This window comes from Aulonocara sp. 'chitande type north' Nkhata Bay, linkage group LG10 (assembly GCF_057382095.1).
Source record: "Aulonocara sp. 'chitande type north' Nkhata Bay isolate Kocher_YH1m ecotype deep benthic linkage group LG10, A_spYH_male_GT1.1, whole genome shotgun sequence".
Lineage (NCBI taxonomy): Eukaryota > Metazoa > Chordata > Actinopteri > Cichliformes > Cichlidae > Aulonocara > Aulonocara sp. 'chitande type north' Nkhata Bay.
In genome coordinates, this window is record NC_141353.1 from 29,284,984 (window position 1) to 29,308,022 (window position 23,039).

Here is a 23,039-nt window from a genome sequence, read left to right on the forward strand (position 1 = left end):
GAAAGGCTAAAAAAAATCTTCAATGCTTTGCAGCTACATGCTAGTCACTGTTAACCAGAAAATTCTGTTTGTTGTTACTGGAAACTAAACTCTTTCTCTTCTTATTCACACTATAACCAGGGTTTGCCTCTTATTTGTATTTAATTTTATTTAACTTAATAACAGTACAGTACTCTGTTTTTGGTAACCATTGTCCCTGATGTAAATATGTAAAAATTGTGTACGTTTCTGTTTTGTGTCTTGTGTACTGTTTGTTTGTATTTGTCTTTCTTGCTGCTGTTACACCCAAATTTCCCCTTGTGGGACAATGAAAGGATTATTCTATTCTATTCTATTCTATTCTATTCTTTTCTTTTCTTTTCTGTTTGTACTGCACTTCCTGGAAACATTTGTAGAACCAGGAAACTTATCAGGTTACAGACAAGCTAACTCGCTGTAACGTAAAGGTTTACCTCCTACTTCTGAAACAGCTGGACTCAGTTTCTTAGACGTTCTCATCAAAATTAACATTATAGGAAGCCTACGTTCAGATGCAATTTTGGTTTTGAATCCAGTCCATCCCTGATTTATCTACTGAGATCAGGACAACTGTTTGGCAGTTATTAAATGTCTCTATTACATTTCGGAATAAGGATGTGAGTACCAAGAAGCACTTCTAGACTGTCGTAGTTTGCCATCATTATACTGTAGCCCTACATTTAAGCACGTAGGTTGATGTTGATGATGGTGCATTGTGTTGCAGGTGTAGTCATACAGCTTCTCTTGTTTCAAGTGCATTCACACACTCAGGCGCTTGTATGTTGTATGAAATTGTAGCAGGCACAATTATATCCTTTATAGCCAGTAGCTGTGTGAAAACTAGAGGCAGTGGATTTAGCAAGATGACGTTTTCAAAATGTTATCTACCAGTTAACTCCATACAAAGTGCAGTAAATAAGAGTTTCTCATCCTTGGCAGGAAGATTGTTCCAGGCATGTCTGAGAACTTTCACAAAGAAAGTCTCACTATCTCACTGTCTTTGTAACGCTAGAATCAAAGTCAATGTATCAGATTTGACTAGTGATTCCATACATGCAAATTTTGTCTCTCTTGGCATTAATATTAAAGTTATTTTAAATGATGCTGCCCGGATGAGTGCCTGGAGGTTTTACTGAGATGGTTGACACATGGAAAGATTTTTGTTCTAGAAGGACTTTGCCCCGAACTGATGGTGTAATTTTGAAATCCGGACTATGGGAGCCAGACCACCTGTTGGAGGGCTTTTTGTCTTATTTCTGGTTGAATACAGTTTCTCATTTGTGACTAGTTCGAGTAATACTGTGTAACCTATAAGAATCTACACATCAAAAGGATATAGCACTTTAGGCAAAAAAGGTTTTTTTTTAGCATTACAGGCCTGGTGTTTGAGGGGGAAATACAGGCACAGTAATGTTGAAAGTGGCGTGTTGCATAAAGTTAACACACTTATGTCCACAGCCGCTGGGGTGGGATGAGGTAGCCAAGTAGTTTGGTAGGTGTGGTGTAAGGTTCCCCTCTGTGGTCTCTGTCATTGTTTTGTGGCCAGATGGCAAAGCCACGTCTGTAGCTGCTCATGCTTTATTTATTAACGGCAGACAGAAAGCTGGGCTACCAGAGAGTGCTTGTCTTTTGTCTGGAGTCTCTTTATCCATCTAAACTGACTCATCTACTCTAGGGTGGCAGCCCCAACCACACGGGACTGTGCTGGTGGTCAGTATTTGAAAGCTTTGTTCATTTGTTATGTACAGAACATTACTTCCTCCCCTCCCTTTTTGGCCATCTTGAAATTGTGGTAGAGTAACATATGAACCGCTGGGGTTGTGGGATTGTACTAAAAAAATGGAGGAGGGTGCGATAATATTATCAGTTAAAAGGGTTTTCCTTTAGCCTCTTTAGTATGTAAGCTTTGAATTTTAACCTTAGACAGTTTAACCGGTTCAAAGTCACTTGCTGGGCTGGCTGCCCTCTCTTTGTTAATGAAAGCCCTAAATGAGGAAGGGGGAAAGTAAACTGATGACTACCGTGCCAGCCAGCATTGTTCTGCAGGTGTAAAAAATAAATAAATAAATAAATAAAACTGCATGACTGTTCTGGATATTCTTCAGCTACCTCTCTAGAAAGTACTAACGCGCCACCATCTCAAACCACACTACTGTGGTAGTCTTTGCTTGCCTTGGACATGTAGTTTGTTATATAATATTACTTGATAAATAATTTTTAAAAAGTGTGGTTTTACCTTCTCTCACTAATGGGTCTAATTGTTTAGGAAACACTTAAAGCACATGCTGCACCTCATAGTGGGACACGCTGTTATTATTAACAACCAAACCCAATATCTGTTATTGTAGGATCTTTACTGTACAGTATAAGGTGACTTGTTGTGATTTAGTGCTATATAAATTCAACTGAATTGAACTGAATTGAACAAGGGTCTTCCCATTAGACCCATTAGACCTGTTGCTGCACCTGCACCGTCACTCTACAGTCTAGTTTTAGTTTTATTATTGTTTTTCAGGGATCATGCACAAAAACATTCACCTGATTTAGCTTTTAGCTTATGTACTTCTGCACTTCCTGGACAGGTACACACAGGGTTAAATAGGCTATAAAACAGAAGTATATATCCAATATATAAGATAAAAGTCAAGTGATATAATCAAATACACATACACAACCTAAAACCTCTCAACCTTACCTACACCCACAAAAAACATACACATTGTAAAACCTTGCTATGTTAAAGCATCCTCCCATTTAATACTATGGAAGAAGTTCAGGATTGTCATTATATTATTATTTTGTAATTATGCAGCTTTCCAGTAGCTACAGAATTTCAGGCACCTATGATAAACCTGGGTTTAAATTCAAACTCATTTTTGGCACATGCTGACTTTTAGCACTTTACACACAACAGCCCAAATCACAAAGTGCTTTTGCACCATGAACTGTGAGGAATTAGGTGAAGAAATAATGAATCCAGTCAGTTTTCTCTTCCTGGAGCTTTTGGCTGTTTATCTAACAGCAGCACTTGAAGGCTAGGGTGATTACAGTGAGCCATTTGGGGATTTAGGTCTGTCTCAGGTGCACCAAGCCTTTAAAGAGCTGCTGCTGAGCGATAACTAAAGAAAGATTGTTTAAATCTGGTCAGAGCCTTCCTGCTATAACAGATCCATGCTGATCTAGCGTCCTTCCGTAACGGACTGAAAAATACTAAAAACACTAAATAAAGAGAATATAAAATGAAAAATGTATAAAAATTATTATAGAAAGATACAGAAGCAGTGCTAAGACTATTTTTAGTAAAATAACAGAGGAAAAATTATTACTTATAAACAAATATTTTATGGTAATTAAGAGGAACATGAGGGTGGCTGAAAGCAGCTCCAGTCCAGCTGTATGAGTCAGTGTAAACACATGATTAAAGTCTGATATTTTCCTTGTCTTTTCAAGCATTTTTCCGCTGAGACTGTTCGAGAAGGTGTGTGTGTGTGTGTGTTTTCCATGCTTGCGCTTGTTTGCTCAGTCTGTGTGTGCTCTGTCTGCTCCTCAGTTCTTCAGAAAGGACCAGGGGGATTTCTTCATCGGCTGCTTGTTTCTAACAGAGCTCAGCACGCCCTTCGTGTCCCTGGGGAAGATACTTATTCAGGTGAGATGGCACATGCACATGAGCATTCACCTGAAACAAACTCTGAAGTCCTTTTCGTGGTAAATACGTATGTCTGTAGATATCATAGAGATGCAGATCTTTTGCTGTGTAGTAGCGGAGCAAACAAAGTTGTAAAATTATTTGCCAAACTTCTACTTCTGAGCAGGTTAGCAGCTGCAAATAGGCTCGGGCCTGCCCAGCTTTGCATTGCTGCAAGGAGTGCATTAATCCAGGGGCCAAACACAGCGCAGTTTTAAATAAAGTGAGCCAGACCAGTGAAGCTATTACTTTTTCTTTTTTTTTCTCTTTTTGAAGACACCCTGGGATGTCTTAAGAGAAATAAGTATAATTTTTAAGTACACATCTCAGTTTTTCTATGTTATAAACAAATATTACTGTAGAAATTTAAGAAACCCACTATTTTATATTATATTAATAACAGAAATTCTGAGTAAAAAAGAGAACAGTGAAAAAGAAACGTTTCTGTTATGAAATTAAATACTAAGAACTCTTTTTTTTTTTTTTCTATCTTACTTGGTTGCTTTGGCATAAGGCACAGGCCACAGATGATGTCTTTGTAGGTAAAAATACAGTTAAAGACTTTATGCCCTCCTTCTTTGACATATGGCAATAATTTGACAACTATCAAGTGGTAAAACAAACACCAGTTTACTGGTTAGTATAAACCTTTAAAAGTGGTTGCTAACACATAGACTAACATTATTATCTTTGGAGACGTGTGATTATTTGGCACTAAACTCCCTTTGACAAAAACCCCAAACTCTTCAACGGGAAAATCCATCCTCTGACAACAAAAAGAAGAACGCTTTGAATTTGCTGTGCAGTTTGAAGTAATGTTAAAATTCACACACAAAACTCACCAGTTACAAAAATATAAAAAAACATGAATGAACTCCATTGTTCACAGTAATTTAGAGAAGTAGACCAAAAGCAAGGTTTGTTGTTTGTCTTCTATTGTCTGGTTCACACAGGCCTAAAGACCAGTCAGGGACCCTCTCGATGCTCATAATCACCAGACACTTTGGTCATAGTTTGCATGAAGTATGCTAACTTGTCTGCAAACACTTGCCAACCTCCTAAGTGCCCGCACCTTTTGAAATGTGTTTATTTTGAAGGCCAGCAATCTGTTTCCAGTTTGCAGTTTGAACTTTTTCAACTTGCCCGCTCGGTGGTTAGTTCACAAGTGTTTGTAGGCAAGTTATGGCTATACATATCATGCTTACTACGGGTCACCGTGAGAGTCTAATTTGACCTCGCAACAGCCAGCAACCACTTATGGAACATAAATTTCCCTCAGCAAGTGGAGGTTATATTTTATTTTATTTTTTATTGCAGTTTTTTAATTGTGATTTATCTTCGATATTATTATAATTGTTTTTCTTCTGAATATAACCAAGCAGAAAGACTTTTGTGTGTAGTGGAATTTGTTTGAAGAGAATCTTTCACAGGTCACTCTAACATCTTCCCAGAATGTTTTAATCATTGTACCAAACACAGTCAACAGTGCTGAACAAAAATATGCATATTTAATAAGTATAAGGAGGAGAAAAGTGGAAGAATTCAAACACAGACAGTGGGCCATCGGATTCAGGCTTGAATAAAAACAAATGAAAACATGGTTTAACTAATAATTAACTGCGGTTGAAGACAAAGGTCAGTGGTGATGGAGGAGACAGCCAGTCTGTCCCCGCTGGCCACTCATAACCGAATGAGTAAGGTTAATAATCAAAAGAAATAATGACCAGAAGGCACACAGTTGTAACATGCCACTCTTGAGTGAGTGATTTGTACTTGTGTACTTTTACAAAACGCAATCCTGTGGAGAAACCGTTTTTTTGTTTGTTTTTTTTTTTAACTCAACTCATTCTTCTTGCTTCCTCCACGTCCGTAACATTGATTCATTAATGTTGAATTCTCTCGCAGCTGCTCTATTCCCATGTTGTTCCAGTATATTAATGACTAACCTGTATCGTGAATGGATTATCTCAGTTGTTCTCCTGACTGAAGTTTGGTCCGTTTACAGCATCCTGCCATGTGATAGCATTTGTCCCTAACCATCAGAAACCCCCTGTTAACTTTTATCGAGTGGAAAAACGTTAGCGTTCATCCTCCAGCTTCACTGTGTTTATGTTATGCTAACATAGCTGTGTAGCTAGCGATCACGTAGCACATCATTATATACCAGCTAGTACAACTTCAGTAACCCTACAAACGTCACTGCTGTTTAGTTTTCTGTCTTCATTTATGTTGAAAGTGATAGCAGAGTTGTACGTTTAATTTTTTAATTTTTTCAGAAATCTCTCAGTCAGAACATGCTATATCATGTTTAGGTGTGAACTAGCGAGCTAACTTCCTGTTAACTTCTAACTCTGTTAAATTGAATAAATTCTGTTTTCATGGATGCCTGGATGTTAAACTAATTGTTACACCTGGTAAAGCAGCAAAACTGATCATTTTATTACAGATGAAAGAGTTTAGACAGTTTTTAAACTCTCAGTGATGTCGCAGTGTTCCTTTGACTTTGGGACCTGAAGCGGACGGAGTTTTGGACCCAGATTACTCCGTGAGGCTCCTGACTACAGTAGCCGTAATGCTCAGACACCATCAAGAGGTGCGGCTTCGTAGCCTACCAAAGTCTGATAGATTTTTGAGCGCCGTGTACCACATAAAATCGGTTCGAGGTCTGTAAGCACAACCAGAATTCATACATAAGGCGCACCGGATTATAAAGCGCACTGTCGATTTTGAGGAAATTAAAGGATTTTAAGTGGCTTAAAAACAGAATAGCAAATATTAGATGACACTAGATCCCTAATTCAGTGTGCATAACAACCTCAAACATACACAGAAAAGGTTCCCCAACATTTTCAGATCGCTGTTATTCTGAAGAAATCTCTGTGTGCAACAGACAAAGTCACAAGTCAGCATTGGGTACCTGTGATCTTCAGGCTTTCAGGCAGAAATGCATTAAATGCAAACATGATTCTGTCATGGAAATCACTACATGGGCTCAGAAATCATTGACCATGAACACAATCTGCTATAAAATCCACAAATGGTACGTTTTCCCAGCTGAAATATTTCAAATTTTTTCTATGTTGTATTGTAAATAAAATCTGAGTGAATGATATTTGCATCCGAATTTAAACAGCATCCAGCTGTCCATGAATTAGCGTTGTTTTTCAGATAAATATTTATTCATCACTGTATTTTTTATACACTTAGACACACATAAATGTACGGTATATACAGTTTGATATGAACTTAAGCAAAACAGCCTTAGCTCTCTTAACCAAAACAAAGCCATTCATCTTTTCTCCAAACTGTTCCTGCACAGGTGATCTGCAGAGCACTGCAGCAGCAAAAACCCAAGTATCTCCATTTCATTTGGGATGTTGCTTGTCACTGTTCTATCAATAATTAAGCTGCATGGCTCACCAAAAAAACCCACATCAGTCAGCAGCATTCAGGCACCGCTTGCTCTCCCTGCCCCTGAATTGATCTGTTTCGGCTAATGTTCATTAGTTTCGCCATGCAAAGAGCTCTATAGCCTACACTTTAGTAAAAGGGCCCAGTGTCTTACAAACCATCCTTTCTAAGAATAGAAGAGCCTTACTGTGTAGCTCAGTGAAACCAGTGGACCGTGGACTCTCAGGTCTTTGCTGACATCTGGTGTCGGTGAGCAAAAAGAGCAGAGCAATTCTTCACTGCTGACCACTTTTAGACTTAGTCAGCACTAACAGAAACCGCACCAGACAGTTTTACTGCTCTCATCAGCAGTGCTGACTGCTGTTGTGTGGAAAAGGGAACATCCAGTCTTTCAAATTAAAGATGAGAAGATCCCAGATCATATAATTTTTGTTGTTGGATGTTATGGCCCTGTTTTCCTGTCTCAGTTTTCCTATCCCTTTCACTGAGAAAAATAATTATGGGATTTGGTGGGGTTTTGTTTTTTTTGTTTTTTTTTTTTGACAAAATGTAGTAACCTTCTCAACTACAAGTTAAGCTTTAACTTAACTTTAAGCAAGCAGCAGAAATGGAAAATATACAATAATAAAGTTTTCCTTATTTTATTTGCTTACTTCAATAATGGATGAAATGTATCAAAAGAATTAAGCAGCAGAATAATAAATTAAAACTACTAAGTAGATACTGTGGCTTAATTAAAAGTATAGTATATAATGTCTATAAAGCAAGCTCAGTCATTAGCATGGCTGAAGAGTGATAGGTTTAAGCTACAAACCTATTTGCTGGAACGTTCAAGATAATTTAATTACACAGCAAAGCAAGACACGAGTAGGCAAAGTTCTTTATGTTTCTCGTGCACGGGAGAGAACTGGGCAAACGCCGTTCCTTCGCACGACCCCAGTTGCTCTCATCTGCTCCCCCGTAACACTGCTCTTTTATTGTATTTATTTTACATTCATTCATTCATTCATTTATTTGTTCATTTCCAGGCACAACAAATACCTATATTGAACATAAAATGCACAAAACAAAAAACAAAAATTGCCTGAAAAAGGAGTGGGACGAAGAAAACTTATTAAATCCCACCCCTATACTCACTCATCAACAAAAAAACAAAACAAAACAATATACTTCCCGCAGCTACGCCCATTATTGCATACAGTCCCATCAACAGCCCCGGGCGCATACAAGCATCTAAACTGCAGCTCACAAGCAACAATTAGAGCCTTCATAACTGAATACAGAATATATAAATTATAAATTACATTACCACAGGTAACAGGCAGTAATAACTACAAGTAACAAACACACACATACACACATACATATACATACATATATATCTACACACACATGTACATATATGTACATACATACGCACAGTCTTTGAATCCATACCAGCAATGGTAAGAGAACAGACATTACAGAGCACACTAAAAAACCATCATTGAGTATACTGTGACCAGACCAACTGTTTGTAGAGAAATTTAAATCTATGAATATTTTTGCATTGTTTCAGTTGTAAACTCAGACTGTTCCAGATTTTCACACCACATACAGACACACAAAAACCTTTACGGGTTGTTCGAGTTCTGGGTAATTTGAATTCTCCAAATCCTCTAACATTATAAACCTTTTCTCGAATTTCAAATCGAGTTTGTAAATTTGCCGGTAAAAGTTTAGTAAAAGCTTTATACAAAATTATGGATGTATTGTAATTAACCAGATCCTGGAATTTAAGTAACTTTGCCTGAAGAAAGAATTTGTGAGTATGATCTAGATAACCAGCCTTGTGAATTATACGCAGTGCTCGTTTCTGTACTGTGACTAATGGATTAGTTGTATTTTTATATGTGTTTCCCCACACTTCCACACAATATGTAAGATATGGAAGAACCAGGGTACAGTACAGAGTACGAAGTGCATCTTTATCAAGGAATTGTTTCACTTTGTTCAAAACTGCGAGGCTTCTGGAAATTTTGGTTTTTATGTGTCTGACGTGGGGTTTCCATGAAATTTTGTTATCAATTACGACTCCCAAAATTTTGTTTTCACTCACATTATCAATTGGTACACCTTCAATGATAATTGGTAATTCTATATTATATTTAAAATTACCAAAAAACATTGCTTTAGTTTTATTTATATTTAATGATAATTTATTTATGTCCATCCATTTTTTTATTAATTGTAGCTCCCTGTTTACAGTCATTACAAGATCAGTATAATCATCGCTACTGAAAAATATGTTGGTGTCATCTGCGAACAGTATGAGTTTAAGTACTTGAGAAACATCAAAAATATCATTTATGTATACATTGAAAAGTTTTGGTCCCAACACTGACCCTTGGGGAACACCACATGTAATACCAAGTTTCTCTGAATGGTAATGCCCTATGCTAACATATTGTTCCCGACCCGTTAGATAACTTTTTAACCAGTTACCAGCTTTCCCTCGAATACCATATCTTTCCAATTTATCCAATAAAATTGAGTGATTAATTGTGTCGAAGGCCTTTTTGAGATCAACAAAAATACCAACTGCATATTTATTTTTGTCCAGTGCATCAGTAATTTCTTCTACTGCCTCAATTATCGCCATTGAAGTGGTTCTTTGTGTTCTGAAACCATACTGACCAACATTTATTATTTGATGTTTTTCAAGGAATTTTTGTAATCTTGAATTAAAAAGTTTTTCTAGAATTTTTGAGAATTGAGGCAGTAGAGAAATAGGCCTATAATTGGTAAAACTATGTTTGTCATTACTTTTATATAGTGGTATTACTTTCGCAATTTTCATTTTTTTTGGAAAACAACCGGACTGAAATGATAAATTACAGATATATGTTAAGGGACTAGCAATATTCAGAATAACCTGTTTAACTACAGACATATTTATGTCGTGATAATCCATTGAAGACTTACTTTTACATTCTAATGTGATATTTATTACTTCTTGCTCATTTGTAGCTGAGAGGAACAGTGAAAAGGGATTTGATTTTATATTGCTGATATTTTCATTTTTATGACACGGGATGTCCGCTGCTAGTTCAGGGCCAACATTTATGAAGAATTTATTGAACCCATCGACAATATTACTCATGTTGTGATTTTCACCATTTGCATCAGTAAAATATTCAGGATATGATGTTCCAGAAGATCCTTGTTTAATTAAGTTGTTTAACACATCCCAAGTTCCTTTTATATTGTTTTTATTTTCATATAATCTTCTTCTATAATAAAGTTGTTTGCTCGTTCTTATAATATCAGTCAATTTATTTCTATATGCTTTATATCTTTGTTCCACTTCTTTTGTTTTTACTTTGATAAACTGTTTATACAGATTGTTTTTCTTTTTGCAAGCATTAATAATTCCTTTTGTGAGCCAAGGACTTTTTATCTTTTTTTTCTTTGTCATGTGTTCGTTTACAGGACAATGTTTATTGTACCACATAGTAAAAATATCTAGGAAATTGTCATAAGCCTTGTCCACATCTGACTCTTCATACACCGAACTCCAATCTTGTTGTGCTAAATCGAAATTGAAGGCATGAATTGCTTCTTCATTTATTGTTCGCTTTGCTATCATGATCTTGGTATCTATTTTTTTAAAATCACAGTCACACAAAGTAAAAACTGGTAAGTGGTCAGTTATATCACAGACAAGCAGGCCACTATTAATTTGGAAATCCATGACATTAGTAAAAATATTGTCAATAATAGTGGCGCTATGTGATGTTATTCTGCTTGGCTTTGTTATTGTTGGATATAGTGATAAGCTGTACATCGTGTCAGTAAAATCATCAATGGCTTTTAACCTTGTTGGGTTTAGCAAATCAATATTAAAGTCACCACAGATAAATAGTAATTTTTGGTTCACCGAAGCAAACGTTTTTTCTATCCATTCATTAAAAGTGTCAATACTTGAACTGGGTGTCCGATATATGCAACTTATTATAACATTTCTCTTTTTTTCATTCATGATCTCAATAGTCAAACATTCCAAAATTCCATCAATAGCCATAGACATAGTTGTTACAACATTATATTTTATAGAGTTATGAACATATATAGCAACCCCGCCGCCCGCCTTATTTAATCTATTCATGTATTTTAAATCATATCCATTCAAACAAAAATCTATTCCTTTATCGACATTGAACCAAGTTTCAGTGATGGCTATAATACTAAAGGGGCGAGAAAATTGTTGCAAATAGTCCTTAATGAAATCAAAATTAGAGTACATACTTCTGCTGTTAAAGTGAATTAATGAGAGCTTCCCGTCTAGGTTAATTTCTTTTTCATATTGTTCCTGAGTGAAATAATTACAATTTTTAACAAAAGTAGAGAGAAAGTTACTTCCAGAATCTATTTCTGGATCTATTATATTATGCTCCTTATATTCACAATCTAGATCAATTACTTTCTGTTGAAGAATTAATTTCAACATGTCCATGTCATTTCCTGGTGTAATTAGAGATGTTGGTGTATTTATCATTTGATTGTCATTAGAGTTATATATTACCTCGATACATTAGTGTCAGTTGTACTTGTCCAGATCCTCCATGTTCCTCACTATCAGTACTTTTGCCTCTTCTGGTGTCCCGTTTAGCTTAATGAAAATCTTACAGTTTGTTACCCATGTATGTTGTATTTTACCATTCTTCTTCAGTTGCCTTGCCTTCCTCGCGATGTCTGCGTTTTTTCGTGTCAGATGCTCATTAATGAAAACATCCGTGCCTTTCAGTTTGCGTCCTTGTTTCAGCACTGCGACCTTGTTCTTCCGATTGACAAATCTCATAACGACGGCCGGCGGTCTGTCACTCCTCCTGGGCAGTGAGTGACATGCTTCTATGTGCTCCAGGTCCATCTCTATCCCCTTGCTTTGGAGGAAGGACGCCACCTGTTGCTCCACCGAGCGGGTCTCCTCGTCGCTGGGCTCCCCGACGTTCCCGGCCACTGCGTGCGCGTACGAGCGCGGCTTGATTTTAATACCGCTGATGACCACGTCGTTCGTACGGGTGTACTCCTCCAGCTCATCCACCCGCCGCTCGAGATCCATGATCCGTCTGTCCTTTTCGGCATTTTGGAGGTGTAGCTGTTTTACCTCCTCCAGTAGCCCCAGAAGCAGCTCCTGCTGCGCCCTGACTGCTGCCACGTCTCCGCACAGCGCTCCGAGGGAGGTTTTAATGTCCTCAACCTCCTCTGGTGTTGGGCCTTTCTTGGGTGGCATACTGAAGCGAGAGCACGAGGCGGCCACCACGAGGGACCCGGAAGCGGAATTTCTGATGATGGCGCCTGGCTAGGCCTGCTGGCTGATGGAGGAGCCTGGCTGTGGCCTGCTGGCTGGGCCTGCTGGCTGATGGTGGAGCCTGGCTGTGGCCTGCTGGCTGATGGTGGAGCCTGGCTGTGGCCTGCTGGCTGATGGTGGAGCCAAGCTGTGGCCTGCTGGCTGGGCCTGCTGGCTGATGGTGGAGCCTGGCTGGACCTGCTGGCTAATGGTGGAGCCTGGCTGGGCCTGCTGGCTGATGGTGGAGCCTGGCTGTGGCCTGCTGGCTGGGCCTGCTGGCTGATGGTGGAGCCTGGCTGTGGCCTGCTGGCTGGGCCTGCTGGCTGATGGTGGAGCCTGTCTGGGCATGAATATGAATATACATGAATATGCATAGGTTCATTAACATACGACGTCTACATACAAACAAAGAGTACCTTGCCTGTGTGTTGTGTAAGTGTGTGTGTGAGTGTGGGGTCAGAGTGTGACCCCATAAACAACTTCGCTAACCCTGCTGGTTTGGAAGTCCAACAGTTCATCTAAACAAAAGGCACTTAGACTAAAACTGACATAGCTACGTTTATCCTACCATAAAACAATAAGAGAAGGTAGACCTCTCCCATGCTCCCAGGATGTGGGCGTGAATGCCAGAGCACTCTGGAATGCACACCAAGCCTTTGCAGACTATTAAGGATCACACATATCACTACACAATCGATTATACACCTCTAAGCATATATGGTTAAATATTTCTAAGCATAAATGACAATAAGCAATACAAATCGAACAAAGAGTTTTTAAGTTCTCTGCTTTCAGGTCCTCTGCCAGACTGTTAACACCGTTTCAGTGTATTAGGGTACAAAAGTGAAGCATGAAATCCCACAAATAATTAATATGCATCACACCAAAATGCTGTTAATGTTACTGAGTAAAAAGTGTTGCATTGTTCAACTACAGTAACCTACTTGTGCACAGTTTGAAGCAACTTTTCTGGAGTCTCTCCCAGCTGTCCAAGGGCGAGAGGCAGGGTACTTCCTGGACACGTCTCCAGTCTAACACTGGACAATTAACAATTAAAGATGTCCCGATACAACTTTTTCCTTTTCAGATTCAGGTATCTGCCAGAGTTAAAGTAATCCTCACTGTGAGGCTCAAGGTAAATGGTACTTTACAAACTTAAGAAAATGAAATTCGCCAAGAATATAAATTCACTAAGCTATTAATTCCTTTGGGCTTCTGGAGACACCTGGGTGTCACACTGGTGAGGTGTTTGGGGCGTGTCCTACCAGGAGGAGGCCCGGGGCAAACACAGTACACCGTGGAGAGATTACGTGTGTCATCTGGTTTGAGAATGCCTCGGTGTCCCCAGCTCTACATGCACAGACTGACACATAAATGAAAACCTTCACAAATATATAAACAAACAGAAACCTCTGCTGAGCAGCTTGCTGGGCAGTGTTATAGCATTTTTATCACTTTAATTTTTGAATCAAACGGTTGACCTTTAAGGAGAGGTCAGAGGTCAAATAGGACATTTTAAACTCGATACACTACTTTCTAAATGTTGACAGTGCACACCACACTTGTATGAATCATAGTTTCTAAGTTATAAGGCTTTTTGGCCATTTTTGATCAATAAATCATGAAGTTAACCTTCAAGACATTTGCAGATGTAAGACATATTTTAATAGACTGTTAACATGACCCCTACTCTACACCCCTACAAAGATTTATCAGAATCCATTCAAAGCTACCACTTTTACAGGCAGAGTACCGAACATCCACCTGAAACCTAACCTCCTTGGGGGAGGCCATAAAAGCCACTGATATAGTCAGTTAAGTAGCTCCAAGCTGCTGTCGCTTTGCTGTTACCTTCCTCCATGTTACGTTAGCCCTCCCTGCTAATGACTGCTGCTGATGTGTGATAATAATAATAATGGATTGGATTTATATAGCGCTTTTCAAGGCACCCAAAGCGCTTTACAATTCCACTGTTCATTCACACACTGGTGGAGGCAGCTACCCTGGGATAGACTGACAGAAGTGAGGCTGCCATATCGCGCCATCGGCCCCTCTGGCCAACACCAGCAGGTGGCCACCTGCGAAGTCATAAAGCGACTGAAATGAACGGATCAGGTGTGGATCAGCTCGTTGTCACTAAGCTTTGTGAGTCAGGATCAGACCGCCACATCAGATCAGTGCGTCTCCAGTTAGAAATGCCTGTTAACCTGACATGCATGTCTTTGGACTGTGGGAGGAAGTTGGGGTAATCTCTAATAGATCTCTGGCCTCACATTGGAGTACAGGTCTGCTTTTTACAGACCCAAATGTATATGTGTGGATGAGTCATCAAAAACAGTTGTAGTTTGGAAAATGTGTTTTCGCTGTGCTCTCTGAACGCATCTCTTCATCTGCAATTCCCTTTTTTCTCTTTTCTCTCCTCCAGCTCAGCCTCCAGGACTCCTGGCTGCACAAGCTCAATGGCGGGATGGTCCTCTTCACCTTCTTCATGTGCCGCATCGCCCTCTTCCCGTTCATGTACTGGATGTACGGCCGTCACTACAGCATCCCTCTCTACAGCGTGCCCTTCCACCTGCCGCTGTCTGCCAACCTGGGCAACTCGTGCATCTTGGCGCCGCAGGTCTACTGGTTCGTCCTGCTGTGCCGAAAGGGCTACCGTCTTTACCAGCGCAGCCGCAGCCCAGCCTCGTCTCCCACGGCCGACACCGCCGCTGTCACTGACAGTTCAAAAGATGATTGATACACGGACCACGACCGCTTGCTCTAGCCACACACTCAGCTACTAACGCTCAGCCCAACCATCGTACTGTAGTACACCAGGACTGCCTGCTCTCGTTCCACAACTCCCGAGCATTTTCCGCACACTTCAACCAACTCCTCTGCCTACGTGGACCTCTCCACCTCCAATCTAACTCTACTACTGAAGTTTAGTGATTTTAATTTTTTTGGGATGTGACTCTGACCTGGATCTCGCTGAAGTGCTTCACTGTGTCTGAATACATTTACAGCACTGAAAAAAGAAGGAAAAAAAAAAAGATCATGTTTGCTGCACTGCAAGTGAAATGTGGAGCAAACGTACCAGAAACTAAAGAGGAGATACGATCCTTACTCCTACTGTTTACAGCTGCTGATTGGAAAGTCCTGTTACAGTGTATGTTTGTGGGTGTTATGGCTGGTTTTCATTTAAGAGTAACATGTCAGATAGTTGGATTTCTTTTCAGATCATTTTATTTGTCACGCTGGTGACAAGGATTGGGGCCTGTGGTGGGCGGCATGGAAGTTCAGGCAGTATTAGCAGAGATAGGAAATGAGGAATACGCGTCACCAAGCAGTTACATCGTTACCTGGTTAATGTGATAGCCTCTGACTTTTCACCAGTTTCTCATAGTGCACGCAATTACCTACACTCTTATTTTCATCAGTGTTTCCACCCTTCATTTTCAGGTTTATAGTTTTCCATTATCTGTAGGGAACTATTTTTGACACCATGATTGATTAAGAAATGGCCTCTCTCACACAGGGTTTTTTTTTTTTTTTTTTTTTTAAAGAAAACAGTAATATTGTAATGTCTTGCCCTGAAATAATTTTTTCTTAGGTGTGAAGTTCAGCTCCTAGGCAGATACAATTTAAAAAAAAAATCATACCTGGTTTAAATTTGGTCGAGGTCATCTTCTCATGGAGTTTTTCCTAAATTTAAATTCTGGATACTTCTACTTGTTCCTCCTCGATGTGTGGTGGCTCTCCTGCAGTGGATCCAAACTGTAACTGCTTAACTTTTGTTTTGTATTCTCAGTTAAAATGGGGAGCATCGACCACATAAGTGACGCCAGCACTAAAGTACCACACCGTCTTTAATTGGCCACCAGGAGACGACTTTTCTGGGTGCAGAAAGACTTGGAGGGAGGGATTAGCCCTCACCTCACTTTCTCTTCGACCGCAATGCTTTCCTGACGACTTTATGGGCTCAAGCGCTAGTTTCAGGGTCAAATTTTATAGTCAATCTAAGGGCCTGAAAGAAGGATTATCCAGGATGTGATCACTTGCTCCGCCGCTCTCTCATCACATCTGGTTTTAAAATACCAAGATTGCGACAGCAGGAGCTCTCAGCTTGTAGCTTGATAATTTTGTGACGCGAGGGTTGGCTGTGGGGGGTGAAAAGGGGTAGACGGGAGAGGAAGTAAAACAGGAAATAACCAAATGAGAGGTAAACAAGAACTTTAAAAAAAATGGGTTCAAACTAAGGATCCTTTTGGGACATTTTTCCCTTGTTGCTACACATCCTGCTCTTCTCACCAGTTATGATTCTTGACACAAAAGTTGGATCAATTCAAAAGAAAACCTGACGTTTGTTCACCTTGAGGTTGACGGTAAGGTGTGAGTGGACAGGAAAGGACTTCCAGTGAGTGATTAAAAAAAAAAAAAAAATAGAAACAAGCCCCAACCGAGGTGAACAGTAAGATTAGACCAGTGAACTTTATGCCAGGTATGGTTTCTTTGGGGGGTGGGGGCTTCTGTTCAATGCTTCTGTTTTTTGCCTCTAAACGTCACTCAGTCCAGTCTGATGGCGTGATGTGGAAGGTACCATGAGGCCCGGTGAAGGTCAAGCGGCTCCCAGCTGAACTCAGGGGCAAGGTCAGAGTGATAAATGGAGGGGTGTGGCTCATCGGGCCAAACAAACCACAAATAATCAAACAAATACTTCAGATTATTTATATGCACTTGTGTATCAGGGGTTGCACTCATCACATAGGGGTTTTTAGAGTTACATTAACTATCACTTAAATTAAATATATATCTTGACTAGAATAGAGAGGATCATTTTATTGTGCAAAATTCCAGTTATTATGAAAGAAATGAAACTTCTTACGAATTAATCAAATCAGAAAACAAAGAATTCTGCGTATTATGCATTAAATGTCCTTTTTTTGTTTCCTGTAAATTCAGTCTATGCAAAACAAATGTTGGTGCATGTATAACTGAACTAACATCAGGTCATATCAAGCTCACCCATCCCTCATATGATGTGCTCTTTGCACAGTTTTCTAGGAATCTGTGTTTATCTCTGCTCTACATTTCAGTCTTATTACTGAGTCTTAGTTTTAATTTTTTTATTTATTTATAATTGCGTAACGATTAAAAATAACTTCATATTCATTGTTAGTTTGTTTTAGTGCACATGGACACATTAGAGCTGAATCAAAACTCACTAAAAATCCATTTAAATGGAACGTCGCGCAGCTTACAGCTAACAGGCATGAAGCAAACCGCCTTATGTTAATCCAGAGTTTTTGTGTCTTTGCTTAAAAATCTAAATTGTTGTCTCCCTCTTTTTGGCAGCTTCCGCCAAGCTGTTGTATAAATGATAAAACATAATGTAACAGTAGTACAAGTTGGAGCACAGAAAGCTTCTGAACTCTTTTGCCCAGATTATTGATGGGATCAAAGTGACTGCTCGTGTTAGAAACACATTCTGCATGACAGCTCAAATATTTTCCCTCTGTGAGTCTGATCATCACAACTTGTTGTGAAGGGGGGAGTTAAAGAAGAAGCCTGTTAGCTGAGCAGCAGTTTGGGTAAGAGGAGGCGAGCCGGGCAGCTGAATGATGGGCTTGTTTGTCGAGGTTGGCTGGAGTGCGTCAGGGTGCTTTTGTTACTGCAAACATTCCTCGCTCTTTGTGTTGCTTTTCTGCATCTTTCAGCTGAATTTCTCCCACTTTCTCTTTTGATGATTCTAATAGTATTAAAGGAATTACGATATCAGTTTATCAGCTGTTTTTTTTTTTTTTTTTTACATACATGTAGAGGGTTTAAACATTCTCCAAATCCCAAAAAAATCAGATCCATCCCCAGTTAAGGCAGTGAGTCTGGGCTACCTTAACTCTATGCAAGTAAAACCGCGCTTCTCAGCATGTATTTACACACAAGGTGTTTATATTCATGCTAAAGACAGAACTACAGTTCAGAATTGTGAATGTTTTTATCCCAGATTCAGGTTTCAGAACTTTACAACTCTCACGCACAAAAAAATGGAGTGCATCTAGTCTCTTACACTGCAAGGAGGTGTTAATAATAGGACGTTGTTGTTTCAGCACCCTACGCTGAAGAAGACGCGTCTCAGTGGACTATCTTCTTCCCCACTTAAATGTCCTCAGTGTCTGGTCTGCTTCTGGGATGACCTCTGAGATTGAGATTAATAAACTGGGCTTGAGTCTAACAGCTGGTTTAAAGTCTCCACTTTCACTGCAGTTATAATCAATAAGTTCCACTCTACTTAAAGTTACTGTCCCACTGTTTCTGCTCCTTTCATTTATTTTAACTCAGCCCCATCTCTTGGTTTTCTGTGAAGCTAGCGGAGCAGAATGAGCCCTCACCTCTTCTCTGCCGCCCTCTGCTGTCAGGCCCATCCATTGCTTGTCCACTCTGAAGGCTGTGCAGTTGAGATTAAATATCTCAAGTCTTCAGCCAGCGTGACCTCACCCTCCGCGAAATGTAGCGGAAAAAACTGACAGGTACATTTGTTTTCTTGTGTTTGGAGGAGGGGACGGAACAGAAAGAATTTGCTGTGGGAAAGTGTGTGCTTTTTTTTGTTTGTTTGGGGTTTTTGTGTGATACCCTAAAGTTGAGCCTGTCTTCATAGCTTGCATAAATGCCATCTTGTTGACTTTTTCCTAAGAGGACTTTTAGAAGATTGTTCTGAAGCTTTTTTTTTTTGGCCTGGATTTGGCCTCTCTGCTAACAGGATGTTGAAGTTTAGTGGCTTCACTAATAAAATTCAGTCTTAGTTTTGAAAGCGTGGGAAAGATGTTTTAAAATGTTAAAAAATTAAAATATATAAACATTCCAGTATCCTTATATAAAACTGACCCCAATTTCAAAACCTCAAATCCTTTAACCGTTTTTCATCCCCTATTGGCTCATTTATTTTTGTTTTTTCATAGCCAGGTGACAACAAGCCACATTACTTTCATTGCTTGAGAGCATCACTGCCACATGAAATCATGAGTAGTTTAAATGCATATCTTTCTACATCTATCACTAAGTACGCTCTGATTATAGAAGACCATGAATTCATCCTCTTTGCTCAGGGTTTGATGAACTTGTTAGGAAACCGTGTGTGTAATGTCGAGGTTTACTGTAAGATGACGAAGCTATGAGACTGATTCTGAAGAGGATCACAGTGTGCTGTTTATTTCTATGTGATATTTTTCAAAGCATCAGTTTTCCTTTCAGATTTTTCTCATATTTATGCCTCCTGACATGGCTTGTGATAGTTCAGCTTCTAAGGGTTGGTAAACCAAAGACTGATTGCAGTAACTATAGTCAGATTCTTTTCAGTCTTGTCTTAATGGCTTAAAGTTACCCACATGTCACCCCAACTAAAAACCTAACTAACCTCCCATTTTGTCGTCCTCTCTATAAGCTCACCAACACTGGGATGTACTGGAGGAAAGCCTCTGCGTTCACACAAAGTGGACAGAAGTTTGGGATCAGTTTGTTAATTAAGGGAAAAGCTAATTTTTAGCTCCATAGTTTTATTCATGGGCTCCACCATAGTAGCTTTGCATGATTCACGGTTCAAAATCATCCTTGTTCTGTAACATTCAAGGGTAAATTTAAAAAAAAAAAATGTCTGAACGACATTTAACATGAGCACCATTGTTATGACAGAAAATCAGGAAAAGCACAATTGACCCCCATTAGTCATAAATTATTAATTATGTTTAATAGATGCCTCCCACCAGGTGCAATCTGCTTGAAATCAAAGTGGTTATCCCCGAGTTAAGGGTATTGCATGCCTAACCTCTGGGCAAAATTCAGTGCAATCACCAGGCATTGCTTTAATAATTCTACTTCAGTGTAACTGCAAGGTTTTTATCATTTTAATCTCCTTGATAATTACATAAGCAAGACGTTTCTGTTCATCAAACTAGACACTGATGTACTTGTCCTCTTGCTTTCCCACAACTTTTTCACTGTTTCTGTTCTGTTCAAGGCAGCTGTTTTCAGCTTTTCTGTTTTATACAAACTGTGAATCAATTGACTCTTGAGGTGTTTCAGAAGAAAGCTATTTCTCTTTGGCTGTTTTGCGACTGCAGCCTAAAGATTCTCAACAAAGGTACTTTGTTTCAAAGACAAAAGCATTTTGAAGTGACCCTAGACCTTTTGGGAGCAATGTGCTTTATCTTTTTAGCACAGTGGCTGAAAAGTCATTGCTAATGTTATGTTTGGACGCATTAATACGAAAATCATATTAACTTCTTATATGTAAGGTTGTATTTTAACCTTGGAACACCTGTTCTATGGTTAAACTGGGAATATGGTCATTTAATCCACCTTTGAACAACACTGGATCCATTGGACCAGGCTAATGCTAGCATAGGCTAACACTCGTCTAAGCTAGTGGTAGCATAGGCTAATACCAGTATAGTGCGTTCTATTGTCTTGGAAGTCTGAGCTGGGAGTGATGTCATTTCCAGTAGTAAAGTCATAACAGCAAGAAAAAAAAAAAGGATTTGTGTTGCTCCTTGGTAAGGTAGAATCATGCTTCAATAGCAATACAGGGAAATGTACCACTGCTGTACTTGCATGCATACAGTTTGAGCAGTGCTCTGCATATGATTTATTTAGTGGCAGTGCACATTAAAAGTTTCATAGTTTTATCACTTTTTACATTCCCCTAGATAAAGTCAGCCCTGTTGGGGCTGCTCAGACTTTTCAAGTTGATAATGTGATGTCAGGGTGCTGTGGCCAGCTGAAAATTCTGACTTCTAATTTTAAAGTACAATGGAATGCACTATAAGCTGGTGGCAGCAGATGGTAAGCATGATTTCAAGTTAATATACACAAACACTGCTATAAAATAATGCTAGCATAAGCCGTTGTATGCTAGGGGTAGCATAGCTTAACACTAGCATAGGCTAATGCTTTTTTAAAGTAATGCTAGCATAAACCACTATAAGCTAGTAATAGCATAGGCAAATACTGGCTTAGGCTAATGTTCTTATGCTAGCATAAGCCAGTGTTGATAAAAGCTAACAAAGTCCTACATAATGCTGAGTAATAGCTGCCTTTTTCTTTTTTTTTTTTTAAATGTTGTTGTTAGAGACAGAATACTCCATGTTAATCATTTAACATACACAACAGTGCTATAATATTGAGTGGCTGTAGACTGTGAGTGATTGAAGCTTCAAGTTAGCCCTTAAATGTCTTTTCGCAAACTGTTAAGTTTCCATGCTAATAATTTAGCTTTGGCTACTAATTTGTTATTTAAAGAGAGAATTTAGCGGCCAATTTCTATGTTACTGTCATGTTTATGTTATTTAAAGGTCAAAGTTGTGGATTCTTGAAATACAAATGAGGACAGTGGGGTCTCTTCAGGTCTTGTGACAGAGGATGTGGTAGTTTGCTGCTTTCTTTAGTCTCACATATCCATATATCAGGTTTAAACCTTCTGTTTCTGACTGGAGCTGGAGGAGGTTTAAAATAAACTGTTGGTTTAAAAGCTACGATGGGTTTTTAAATTCTAACCAAATATTCTCGTCAATTTAGATGAAGATTATGTGTGCTGGATTTGGGAGTAAATTTAACATTAGAAAACAATATTTTGCTGTTTCTTCTGATGAGATGTCAATAAAATATATTTAACCATAAAGATACTGAACGGGTTAGAATATTGAGCACTGCAAAAAGGAAAACTGTGTTGCTGGTACTGATTTTGATCTGTGGACAGTGAACCAAACCTGGTCTCCAGTGCCTTGTGAAAAATCTATTTGTGACACCCATAAAAACTCAGTTAAAAAAAGAGCTAAGATGGCAGGCAGTGTTTACAGGTTGTGGCTGTATTTGTCATGTTTGTTGTTGTCATCCTCAAAGAGAAATTATATTTCAGTTTTTTTTGGTCTTCACAGCAATCATTAAGACATATCTAATAGAAGCAAGATTTCAGAAGGTATAAAGTTGGCCTGTGATGCTCGTCTGTATTTCTATTCTTATGTTTTTCTCAAGTTACTTTGCATGATTCAGGGTTCAAAATAATTAGTATATGCTGTATACTTGGCTCTTGAGCAGTGATACTTCCTGCCCCTTAAAATGAACTTTTCCCCTCCCACAAGTGGGTGGGGCTTCTTTACTTACCATATTAGGGATGTCCACCAATGAGATCATACACAGCCAGGTGTGGAAAAAAAACATTTTAAAACCAAATGTTTAAAGCAAAACTGATCCTGTTATACATAATTATTCAAACTTTGATCATGTTAAGAGCAAAGAAAATAGATGACAGAAAATATGGAAGAGCATACTTTAAACAATCTGAAACAAACCACCACACGTATATAGACATGTCTTCAGTACACTTTATTTGATCCTGCTGAAATTATGGCATTTATGTAATAAATATTCTAATATTTTGCATTTTATAGTATTTCATTAGTACTTGAACCATTCAAATGTCTCTCATAGGCTTAAGTTTGTTTGCAGTGTTTTCATCGATTTAGCGAGATGTGTCTGTTTTAGAAGTTTGGATTGAAATCTTTCTGTCCATATCACTGGCCCTTCCTGATTGACTTAAATGCAGCACTTTCACAACCTTTAACA

At 38.9% G+C, this 23,039-nt stretch overlaps 2 protein-coding genes across 2 annotated transcripts in view; one reads left to right on the top strand and one right to left on the bottom strand.

Moving 5' to 3' along the window:
- tlcd3a (TLC domain containing 3A) overlaps positions 1-18,208 on the top strand; it is a 59,413-nt gene extending 41,205 nt beyond the window's left edge. The window contains exons 4-5 of the mRNA XM_086309437.1: positions 3,569-3,664; positions 14,869-18,208. Of these exons, the coding sequence (XP_086165563.1) occupies positions 3,569-3,664; positions 14,869-15,183 (411 nt within the window). The 3' untranslated portion in view covers positions 15,184-18,208. The remainder of the gene's footprint in view (positions 1-3,568; positions 3,665-14,868) is intronic.
- On the bottom strand, positions 11,582-12,507 carry LOC147321143 (uncharacterized). Its single transcript, XM_086307556.1, has one exon. It carries the CDS (start codon positions 12,384-12,386, stop codon positions 11,694-11,696), a length of 693 nt encoding a protein of 230 aa, XP_086163682.1. The 5' UTR covers positions 12,387-12,507; the 3' UTR covers positions 11,582-11,693.
- Positions 18,209-23,039: the final 4,831 nt, after the last annotated feature.

Bases quoted from the DNA above. Each gene is read 5' to 3' on its own strand.
- LOC147321143 (XM_086307556.1), bottom strand. From the start codon at position 12,386: ATGCCACCCAAGAAAGGCCCAACACCAGAGGAGGTTGAGGACATTAAA.